Source organism: Ostrinia nubilalis, chromosome 29, assembly GCF_963855985.1.
Source record: "Ostrinia nubilalis chromosome 29, ilOstNubi1.1, whole genome shotgun sequence".
Taxonomy (NCBI): domain Eukaryota; kingdom Metazoa; phylum Arthropoda; class Insecta; order Lepidoptera; family Crambidae; genus Ostrinia; species Ostrinia nubilalis.
Window position 1 is genome coordinate 2,061,682 of NC_087116.1, and position 12,090 is coordinate 2,073,771.

At 38.0% G+C, this 12,090-nt stretch overlaps 1 protein-coding gene across 1 annotated transcript; it reads right to left on the bottom strand.

Annotated features, from left to right (window-relative positions):
• Positions 1 to 284: 284 nt before the first annotated feature.
• On the bottom strand, positions 285 to 11,697 carry LOC135085765 (uncharacterized). Its single transcript, XM_063980566.1, has 7 exons — positions 11,469 to 11,697; positions 10,934 to 11,022; positions 9,143 to 10,447; positions 8,313 to 8,483; positions 5,039 to 5,202; positions 4,153 to 4,282; positions 285 to 472 (listed from the first exon to the last, which is right to left on the bottom strand). Exons 2-7 carry the CDS (start codon positions 11,006 to 11,008, stop codon positions 392 to 394), a joined length of 1,926 nt encoding a protein of 641 aa, XP_063836636.1. The 5' UTR covers positions 11,009 to 11,022; positions 11,469 to 11,697; the 3' UTR covers positions 285 to 391.
• Between the last annotated feature and the right edge of the window lie 393 nt (positions 11,698 to 12,090).

A 12,090-nucleotide genomic window follows, 5' to 3' on the forward strand; every position in this document is an offset into this window, starting at 1 on the left:
CCAAGAATATTGCCGAGAAAGTTCCTGAGAATATTCTCGGGAACACTGAGAATATTCTCGGGAACACTGAGAATATAGCCTTTCACTGCAAATAGAGTGTATTATTTAATATACACTTATCTGTTGACTTAATTTAATACTATTTTACTTGAGAAAGTTTGTTTATTTACATTTCATGAACATGATTCTCAACCTTTCTCACTTAGGAGAACGCTCCCGGGAACGCTCCCGAGAATATTCTCAGTTGAGAGAGCGTTCTCGGGAACGGCACATCAATAGTTGGGAGCATACGCTGACAAACTTTCAGTTTTTATAAAATGACGTAGGTCTGGCGTTCACTAGCTCTTACTATAAGAGTTCTTAGACGAAATAAATTTAAATTAGGATGACTTTAGGGTGACTCGCACAATTTGTCGTTTGGCACAAATACCAGAGGGCCGGGCACTTCGGCGCGGCGAACACTGCTGCATACCTGGAAAGAAAGGGATTAGGTTATTATTTTTAGCCTTTATTAAAATAAACCTTTTTTTTCCATAAGCAGTAAAATATTGAATTTTACTGAAATAAAAAAAAATCCAATAATTTAGAATTTTACCCCCTTACTTAATAAAACTTGCACGCTCGTTGAACAGTGTTTTAAAGTGACGTTTAGTATGGAAATGACATTTTAAAACAGTGTTCAACTTTTTAATGGTAAGAGGGTTAGATCATTAATCATTATTAATTAGAACTGTCATTTATAACTTTCTATATTTCACGTTCTAGTTCTTCAATCAATCTAATTTCATTTTAAGTTAAACTCGAAAACTATTCAACTTCACTAAACATAAAGGAAGAAATCAAGCTAACACCAGATCAGGGATGTTATGGATATCCGTAACCGTAACCGTAACCGAAACTTTCGGATATCCAAAATAAAAAAATATCCGAATAAAGATAATATTAATCCTAAATCCGTAACCGTATCCATAGCCGAAACTACATATCCATAACATCCCTACACCAGACACCCGCTGATATGGGACAACCTGTATCTACCTGTAGAGGCACCCCGCAATCACTGTGCACTCAACTGGTTCGACGAAGACTTCGACGAAGTAACGAAGTTAGCACTTCGAGTAATCATGTGAAGTCGGGCGAAACGAGGCGAGGATGCTCGAAGTGAAATGAAATGCGTGTTTACACTACTTCGATTCACTTCGAACCACTTAGCAAGTACTGTAGCTGAGGTATTTAACTTAGATACGTATTTACTTGAAAAGACGTAACATGAGATGTTACAAATTGGAGCGACGACGCGTCTTTCCATTCTATACATAAGTAGCCAGAACGCAAGGGTGTGAAACTAATCGAGTATAGTTTGGAAATGACTTTTTTTACTAAGCTCATCCAAACTATACACGACCAGTACGCATACGCTGCGTACTGCTCGCGTATACTTTGTAGTGACTTAGGTCAATTATCTTACTCCAAAATATACATCGCCAGTACGCATACGGACTAATCATGTATGTATTGTAATAAGTGCGCGATTACAATGTATATGCAAGTAGTTGCATGCTCGTCATGTTAATTCATATCTGCGTGTCTACATTAAACATTGAATCAATTTCGACACGTGCCATTGTTTTGATAAAGAGTTTTTTGGTGTTTCTTATTCTGCCATAGAAAAGATATTTGTTTTGGTGCTGATATATCATCAATTCTCGAATAACTCTTAAATTAAGAATTATGTATGGAAGTATGTCAAAATGATTTTGTTCTTGAGATAAAAGTTAATAAATAAAATAAATAATAAATAAACATCCTTGGACGTTTTACACTGCGTCCCAAACTAAGCAAAGCTTGTACTATGGGTACTAGACAAGGGATATAAATATACTTAAATACTTTTTTTTGTAAATAAATACTTATTATACATGGAAGACACCCAGTCCAATACAAACAAATATGTTAATGCACACAAATTAACGTTTGTACTGTGCGGGAATCGAACCCGCTACCTACGGAACAGTTGTTCGTTTCGAACCACTACACCAAACGGCCGACAATTTTAGTTAATAATGCACGTTTAACTTTTTTCTCTCACTCTCTCTCATTTTAAATGAATTTATGATTACACTAATAAATTGTTATTTAATTTGAAATCTACCTAATCCATTTAATTTCAGAAACCACTTATATTAGTCTTATAAATCTAGATTTATTATATGTAGATTCAGTAAAATAATAATATTTTATGTAATAATTAATGAATTTTTAAAAATGGCATCACCGTACGTGATGCTACATAGGTAGTTCTTATTTCTAATCTCGAGGACAAAGCACGAGCATAATATCAAATAATACGATACGATGTAATAATTTTAAATTAATTCCATATTTTACTAAATCAAATTAACTAAACACTCTAGTCAAGTGTAAGTCACATGTAAGTGGTGTAGTATAGTTTGGAGCGAAAACGGAATCCATCCACGATACAAACTATACACGATCAGTACGCAAAATTCGTGTATAGTTTGTAGGCACCGATTTACAAAGATACATTCCAAAATATACACGAGCAGTTTCCTATGGGTGCGTTCTGGCCATGTATAGAACGGAAAGACGCAGCGACGACCTCATAGCGGTAGCAGGAAGGCGCTGGATGCAGGCCGCTACCAACCGGGCGATGTGGAAATCATTGGGGGAGGCCTATGTTCAGCAGTGGACGTCCTGTGGCTGAAATGATGATGATGATGTATCTACCTGTAAAGGAGCCCTCTTCCCGCCGGAGTCACTGTGTATTTTACTGGCTCGGTCGAGTTGGATAGCTTACTTGAAGACTTTATCACAGCTTCGACGAAATAACAAAGGTAACAGTAACCGAGTAGTGTAGTCAGACGCTTCTTGACTCGGTCGACAACAATTGGATGTCAGGCGAGACGAAGGGAGGTTGGTCGAAGCGAAGTGAAATGCGTGTCTACATTATCTACTTCGATCAAATTTCGCTACCTTCGCGAGAAGTGTAGTTGAGTATACCTGTAGAAACTTGATCTCCAGGTCGATATGAATGGAGATTCTTGAGTTGCATCACCTTAACTTTAACCGTAACTACAACTCTAACCGGTGTTTTTGCCGTTTGTTACAGTAAAGTAAGATGGTGCAACCTAGAGTTATTGTCGGATGCCAAAACCCACTTTTGGTCGCGCCAGCTTAGTTTTTATTGGCTTTGGGAGGCCTATGTTCAGCAGTGGACGTGCTGTGGCTGGAATGATGATGATGATGTTCGTTCGTTTCAGCCGAAAGACGTCCATTGCTGGACTAAGGCCTCCCCCAAGGATTGCCACAAAGACCGGTCCTGCGCCGCCAGCTTCCAGGCTTCTCCCGCGACCTTCACCAGATCATCGGTCCACCTAGTGGGAGGCCTGCCCACTAGGTGGACCGACGATCCACCGATGATGATGTATCTACCTGTAAAGGCGCTCTCTTCCCCGGCTGCCCGGCACGCTGAGGCGTCCGCTGCGCCGCACCGGATTCATCGTGTACTTTACTGGTTCGATAGAATTTGATAACTTCCTCAAAGACTTTATTAAAGCGCTTCGACGAAGTAACGAGGGTAACCGAGTAGTATAGTCTTCGTGTTCAACTTGCGAGCCCTTTGACTCGGTCGAAAACAATCGGAAGTCAGGCAAGACGAGGTGAGGTTGGTCGAAGCGAACTGAAATGCATGTCTACACTATCTACATACTTCGATGAACTTTGGCTAACTTCGTGAGTAGTTTAGCTCAGATATATACGTTTAATATTAAAAAAGAGCCACATACATTGCAAAAACATTCGGGCGACATCAGTAGCAGTAGATTTGACAGCGGAGCGAAGTCTTGCACTGAACTATTTAAAGAAACACCAAAGTATACGCGAATACTTAGTTACTAGGGTAGCTGAAGTATGTATCTAAAGCCTGGTCCGTGAGCACGTAGAATCCCGTCCAATGACCCCAAGCTACCCATCCTTATCGCTCGCGCGTAATTATATTGCTGTCGCGACTGTGCGACGGGCGGCCGCAGTGAGTGTGCGAGCGCGACAGCAACATAATTACGCGCGAGCGATAAGGATGGGTAGCTTGGGGTCATTGGACGGGATTCTACGTGCTCACGGACCAGGCTTTACCTGTAAAGGCGCCCTCTTCCCGCTCCAACACACGCTGCCCCGGCTGCCCGGCACGCTGAGGCGGCCGCTGCGCCTCACCGGAGTTACCGTGTATTTCACTGGCTCGGTGGAGTTCGAGTTGGAGTTGCGACTACAAATAAAAATATACATTTTATTATTTTAGTTGTTGAGTTTACTTTAGACCCGGTTTCTCAAGGCGGAGCGGAGAAGAGATTACACTATACCAGGAAATCTGATTGGTTATTCAAAACACCTCTATTGTAAATTACAAATTACCATTTAAATAAAACATTCAATAAAATAAAAACATTACTGTTGGTTTTCTAAACAAATATCTAAATTATTGACTTTGACTAATAGTACATATTATATTAACAACTAATTCAGGGTAAAAAATACTATGACCTATAACTACCCGACTACGACATTCTACCTGGCATAAATAGTGTAAATCTGTACCCGCCATTATATTAAATAATTAATTAACAATTTATTTTTAACTATTATAATACCACTAATAAGCTGGAATGTTATGGATATCCGTAACCGTAACCGATTCAAAAGTTTCGGATATGGGCGGAGTCTAAATCTTAATATTTTTTAATATTTGTTACTTATCTGGCGTTCCCTGGCACCGTCTGATATCCCCCGCCTGTTTTACCTTTATCATAGATGCCGAAAAATATCCAAAAGTTTCGGATAATTTACCGAAATTATCCGAAACTTTCGGATAATCCGAAATACAATGTAACCGAAACCGGTATTATATTATTCTAATATCCGTAACCGTATCCATAACTTCATATCCACAACATCCCTGCTAATAAGTAAACTACCAAGGCGATTATCCCAGAAGAAAGTTCTACCACTAGATACATCTACTCACAGTTTAGCCTGCTGCACAGCGAACCTGATGATGGTGCTCTTGAACACATTCTTCACATCCACCATCTTGGGGTCAGCCCGCTTGGTCTTGCCGCTGGTGGGAGATATCTTGAGTTGCATGAACTTGTCTAAGAGCTGGTCTAGGTTGGCTTCTACTACGGATCGCTGGAAGAAATAGAAAATAAAATAAAACGGTTATTTCTCTTACAAAGCCAGTACGAGGCCGTTTCAGCCGCGTAAGGGAGAATCTGAGAATACACTAAACAAGAAAGGGAACAGTCTGCCTGTCGACAGAGTTCACAGCAAGGGCGTAGGTCAATTCCTTCATGGAAGTGAGGGCGTCTCCACATACCTACGTATATTTCTCTTTCAGCATTTGCTCGAGTCTGTTCGGGCTGGCGGACCGTTTGCCCTGGCCCATTTTTTGCGGCACTTCTCTGATGAGGTCACCTGCGCCATGGTACTATCGGGGACTCGAACGCCTTGACACCTTAAGGGCCTAAATTGTTTGCACACACACGCTCGATTATGCTCCGCCCCCGTTCATTCATATTTCGGGTCGAAGCAGCGTCGGCGCACCACTGTAGATGTTTGCCCTAGCAAACCAAGCTCTATGTAAAGCAATTAGGATTGAGTATTGCTTATTACCCGCATCCGTAGCGCTCGTTTGGCAACGTCGCATTTTAGTCAATTTGAAACCCAATAAAGAATCGCTACAAAATATTATATGAGGCTTCGTGTAAAATCTAGCGATTGCCCGCTCGGGTCACAAAATTGCTATCGCACATTCCGAGGTAACTATGCAATTTCCCGAGAAAAAAGTAGCCCTTTCTACAATTATTGTTGATATTATGAGTGTAAATCTCATGATATTAGTTTAGCTAGTTAGGGCGAGAAATACAAAATCATACAGTTGCTTTCGAATTTTACTTATTTAATAGGTATTTAATTTATTCGGAACTTATTTAAACAATATGTTATTGAATTAATTAGCAAAGAGTTAAATAATATTTGTGGCTTAAAACAATTATTGTAAGATCTGGCTACCTATAACTTTCTTAAATCCTTGAATGTAAATAAAAACTTATAATAGGTTTCTATTTATTTTTAATGCATATTTTGTTTTCCGTTTTAAAGAAACACTTATCTTTAAAACGGAACATCTCACATCCAGGTAATTGGTTATCGTAAATATTATAATATTCAGTTAGTTTTATTTCAAATTCAATTTTTTATTGCACATTAAGTGTCTTTACACAAGGTCTTAAATCAATAACAATTAAACTTCAAACTAAATAATACTTAAACAGTTAACAATGTAGATAAGTTTGTAAGTAAATATAAGAATTATTTTGAGAAGCATGGTTCAGTAATCGAGCGGAGGTCAATAAAAAGGCAATCAAACAGTCCAATTACTAGCACGGGTCAACACAAATCAATCGGTTATTGATCACGAAACTTCACAAAAAAACAAAGGAGAGAATATGTCGACAGATCGCCAAAGCAAAAAGCAGACAGACCTCGTATAAAAACACAATATTAAAAAAAATACATATCTATTTGTTTGTAACCAAATTCTATTATTAAAATTCTAAGGCTGAGTTGCACCATCTTACTTTAACTTTAACAAACGTCAAAATTCTGTCAAACTCCATACAAAAAGCACCGGTTACCGTTATAGTTACGGTCAAAGTTAGGTGGTGCAACTCAGCCTAAAACTAAGAAAGATTGAAGAAAAAGAAACATTTCGTTTTAAACCTTAACCGTATGACAATAAAGTGCACAATGGTATTTCGTATTGCAACCTAAGCCCTGATTGTCTCTTATTGGTCGTAGTAAAAATATAGTAAAATGCGTAACCAATTAGAGACGGGGTGAGCACGTGACCGGAGCGATGCGCTTACGCTAAAATTTCTACAAAGTGGTCAGGCGGAAGAGTCCCCGATAGTACATACATACTTACCTACCTTATATTTCAAGTACGAGGCCTTTTCGGCCGCGTAGTAATATGGAAAAAAACGATATGCAACTCTGCTCCGGTAGCTAGTTCTGCGTCTATTTACACTAATTTACAGAGATTGTCTGAAACTTTATTTTGCATACTTTACTGCTCCGCTCTGCAATACTGATGTAAACCCATTTTCGCAAAATATACGAGGTGTGTTCAAAAAGTAAGGTGACTTTGTATTTTTAAGAAAAAATATTTATTTATTTATCAATATTTATGTTGTCCCCTTCAAAGTAATCCCCCTCAGATACAATACACTTATGCAAACGGTTTTTCCAATCCTCAAAGCACTTCTCATAAGCACTTTTCGGTATAGCCTTTAGCTCTTCCAGCGATGCAGTCTTTATCTCCTCAATCGTTGCAAATCTCCGTCCTTTCATAGGTTTCTTTAATTTTGGGAACAAGAAAAATTCACATGGGGCCAAATCCGGTGAATATGGTGGCTGAGGCATGATTGTGGTGTTGTTTTTAGCCAAAAAATCTCTCACAAGCAAAGATGAGTGAGCAGGGGCATTATCGTGATGCAAAAGCCATGAATTGTTTTTCCAAAACGTTAGAAAAAAATTCATGGCACGAGCCAAGCGATATGCCGATATCCTCAGCAACTTCTCTGATAGTGATTCGACGATTTTCCAAAACAATTTTCTTCACTGCTTGATCGTTTTCATCAGTTATTGACGTTCTTGGGCGTCCAGAGCGAGGCTCGTCATTGGCATCTTCCCGGCCATCTTGGAAGAGTTTGAAACATTTTTTTTTACTCAGAACAGTTTCACCGTATGCCACTGTCAACATTTCAAGTGTTTCGGAGCATTAAATTTAAATTTTTTTTACACAAAATTTGATGCAAATCCTTTGATCCATATTTTTCGATAGCAAAAAATCGCCGAGCACGCAAAACACTTATAACCTTTACGCCTCTCACAACCAAACAAAAAATGCTATACACTTGAAACTTGGTACAGATGTTCGGGAAGAGTGTACCAACATAACAAAACAAAAAAATCGATAATCGAAAGTACGTTGCCCGGGAAATTTGAAAAGTCACCTTACTTTTTGAACACACCTCGTATGATTTGATTTGATTTGCTATCTATGTCTTCCGCAACTCCGCTCCGCATTAAATAAACTCGTAAAACTAATTTATTTTTTACAAATAGGCTTTTAAATAGAACTTTTACATTAATCCCTCGCTCCGCTCTACTGCCTCACTTCGACCTTGTCCCTTTTGCCTTTAGTAAGCAACCTGATGACAAATCTCGGTCCTTACTTCAGTCCCCTTAGCGATAGCCTCTTCCCAGCACTCCACAGAAGCAGGCAAGTCTCCTCGCCTCTCTTCTAGGGCGGCACGACACTCCCAGTACGAGGCGGTATCGGCCGCGTAAGGGAAACGTTCGCGGAGGGCACGCAACCAGCGGGCGCATTGCTCCCAGTCGAAGCCCTGGAATGAACGTACATCCACATTGAATATTTGATTAACTTTAGCATAATAATTGAAGGGGTGAGTGGACAAAGGTGTTATCTGACAAAACTGAAGAATCGACTTTTTTGCATGAACATAGGTTTTAAGTGATGATAAAATCGACTAATGAGCTCAAAACACGCAATTTTGTTACGTGTCAAACCTTAACAAAGGTGTTATCTGACAAGCATTCATACATTTCAGGATTCAAATGTGGTATGAGCAGATTAACATTTTCAAACACTCATAACTCATTTTTTTATTTAAGACCTTTGTCCACTCACCCCTTCAATTCAGTTTGTCACAGAAAGACAGACTTAGATGACACTTAGTTATTGAAATTCTCTAGTATTATGATTGATTACTCAATATCTAAGTAGCTCAGAAGTCAGAGCAGTCGCTTTAGCAAACGAAGTCGATTGTTTCAAGTAAAAAAATATTTTAAATACCTACTTACTTATCATTGTAATTTGGGTAATCAACTCAATAATGTTATAATAGCTTAAACATTATTATTATAACTATTACTAAATCTGTTCAGAAGTTATTGTGTGAAAGAAAAACATTAAAACAACCATCCAGTAATTATTTCACATTTAAAAATAATAAGTAGGATATCAGTAATAAAAAATCTTTACCTCACGGAGCAAATCAGTCAAGTCATTTAGCGCACCGACCAGAACTTCGTCAACGTGGAACATTGTATCACTTGATGTCACCATACTTTCTTGAGTATCATTTAGATCCACACTGTCCGGATATTCACTAATATTGCTAGCCCTCCTCCACTTGGTGTCCAAATCGTTCATGTTCTCAGTAAACGAGTCATTATCACTGTCATTCTCCACAGCAATATTCTCTTTATCCTCATCGTCGTAGAGCTCAAATCTGGGTGGCTCTATGATCGGCTTGATTTTCTGATTGATATGATGGATGCCGAAACATTGCAAATGGTGGTACGAGTCTAAAGATTTTCCTCGTTTTTGTAACCAGGATTTTAGCCTTGCTTGCAACTCTTCCGGTCTTGGTGTATTGAAATTAAACGGAACTGGAGTCTGGAATTTGACTTTTTTACGTTCACTCTTGACTGCAGATATGACTTTGTCTTCTTTGACAGCGTCATCTTCATTGATTTCATTCAGATGTATTTTATCTAGCTTCTCACCGATCGATGACCACTTGTGAATGCAATTTCCCATCTCGCTTTTGCTAATACGCTTGAAATGGACTGCTGATATTGACCGTCTCACCGGTGGGTCGACCTTTGGTTTCACATCGAACACAGTATGCCTTTTATTGAGAATTAGTCCGGAGTCTTTTATGACCTTTTTGAGATAGTTCGGGTCAGTTTGCAATTTCTTAACATCGTCAGTCACTTTCTTTGCAACTGCTTTTGGCTTGTACAGTCTATCGAAGACGGATTCTTTAGGGTTCGCATTGCTATCCGTTTTTTGTGGCTGTACACTTTTTCTGGACAGCAACGTTGTTTTTAGGAGCATATTCTCTGGTTTAGGTGCCAGAGTTTTCCGAGAATCTCTTGCGTTTACGTTTAATTTTACAGACTTAGCTTCTTTGTTTTTAATATCTATTGGTTTTTTGTCTGTAATTGTAGGAATACTGCTAGGTTTTTTGATTGGATTGAAAGGCTTATCGTTACTAATTTTGGGTGCTACATCTTTCTTTAGCACAGGCAAGGACTTCGGCTTCAGATTTGATGTAGTATCTTTCACGGTCGGCTTTTTAGTTGGCAGCGGAACAGATATGGGTCTTTTGGTGGTGCCATTTACGTGAAAATTATTCTTCATTTTGGGCACATTCTTGACGTTCGTTGCAGTTGGTATACTGCTTTTTGAGTTTTTAATATTGTTCGATGTTTTATGCTGAACCGAATTCTGGGGCTGGGGTTCGTTCTTTTGGTATTTTTTCAAATTAAGTTCTCGAAGCTAAAAAAGAAACAATAAAATATTAGTTTTTAATTTTATCATTCTACTTTATTTTGGTTTTTTGAGCCAGTAGTCACTGCATTTAGAATTTTTTGTAAGTAATTTGCGAAAAAGGTTTTTTTATCTAAATTAAAACATATTGAACCAATAAATAAAACTATGAAGCAAAAATATCACATAAACAGCCACCATTTAGGGCGTAAATAGGTAGAAATTTTAGTTAATTTAAAGAATTTTATAATGAAAAATTTCGTTCGTTCGTTCGTTCGTTTCAGCCAAATGACGTCCACTGCTGGACAAAGGCCTCCTCCAAGGTTTTCCACAATGCACGGTCCTGCGCTGCCCGCATCCAGGCTCTTCCCGCGACCTTTACGAGATCGTCGGTCCACCTAGTAGGAGGCCTGCCCACGCTACGTCTTCCAGCCCAATGAAAAATTTACTGTTTGATAATAATATTATTTAAAAACATAATTTAATGTCTGATACCTTCTCTATCCTCGCCTTCTCTCTAGCTAGGCGCTCCTCTCTCAATTTCAGGATTCTGTCTTCAACCGACGACATTTTTGATGGAGGACCTAACAAGACCAGAAAACAGTTTTTAGGTAAATACCTCTAACAACAGTACCAAATAAATATTTTTTTCTTTCTTTCTTTCAACACAGAATAAATTGAAATATCAGTCTATACATAAAATAAATATAAATAATAAATAAATAAATAATCTTTGGATAATACATGCTCTATAAATATGTATATCGGTGTTACTATGCTCGAATTATTCAATTTGTGGCAAATAATGCCAATTGTGTAATAAATCCAGTGTAAACAATGATATCATTGAGTGTAAATTAACGCGGGCAAATTGGAGCCTATCAAATTATTAGGTTTAAAATTACGCAAATTACAATTATTACTTTTACTTGGCATTTTCGTAAGGCAAATCTACTGAAGATGAGTTTGAATAATTATTATTTAGCTATAATTTTAATTAATTAGAAAACAAAGTTTGGAGTTCACTCACCCGTTAAATTGAGGTTTCTAAGATTTAACAAATAAAAGCTTGTAAACGAACTCGACTCGTGGACAAATTGAGAATCAATAATTCTGTAGAATTGTCCACAAAATGAAAGATATCACACAATAATTAATATTAATTCAAGCACAGACGCTATTTTTCAATCAGAAAAGAAAACCGTTGACTGAAAACCGCTCGTTTTTAAATTTTTGACATTAGCGCAAAAACAAACAAAGGAGCAATGACCGAATGGTGATTGAATGAATGATAGAATGTTACGGCTCTGGGAGTAGTAAAATGGCCAAAATGATTGCCAGTTAAAACTTAGGAAATTATACCATTGTAGAAACTGTAACGTGTCTTTAAAGTTGATGCCATCAAAACCATGCAAAGATTTGTATCGTATTCTTTCTTAGCTATTTAAGTCATATTGTAGTTGTATAGTCATAAATAAACATACTTGATACAAAAATCGCATCCAGTGATTCCTATACTATCATCATTCATTTAAATGATGCACCCAAGGTGCATCAGGCTATTGAGTGTTAAACTTTAAACTGGCCAAGGCCCAAGTACGAGTCAGGAGGCAACATCTACACTATTAGAGGAAAGATTTAATTGATTTTTT

Coding starts and splice junctions, on each gene's coding strand:
- LOC135085765 (XM_063980566.1), bottom strand. CDS start 11,008: ATGTCGTCGGTTGAAGACAGAATCCTGAAATTGAGAGAGGAGCGCCTA. Junction 4,283..5,038: donor GCTGTGCAGCAGGCTAAACT/GTGAGTAGATGT, acceptor TTTTATTTGTAG/TCGCAACTCCAACTCGAACT. Junction 473..4,152: donor GGAAGAGGGCGCCTTTACAG/GTAAAGCCTGGT, acceptor CTTTCTTTCCAG/GTATGCAGCAGTGTTCGCCG.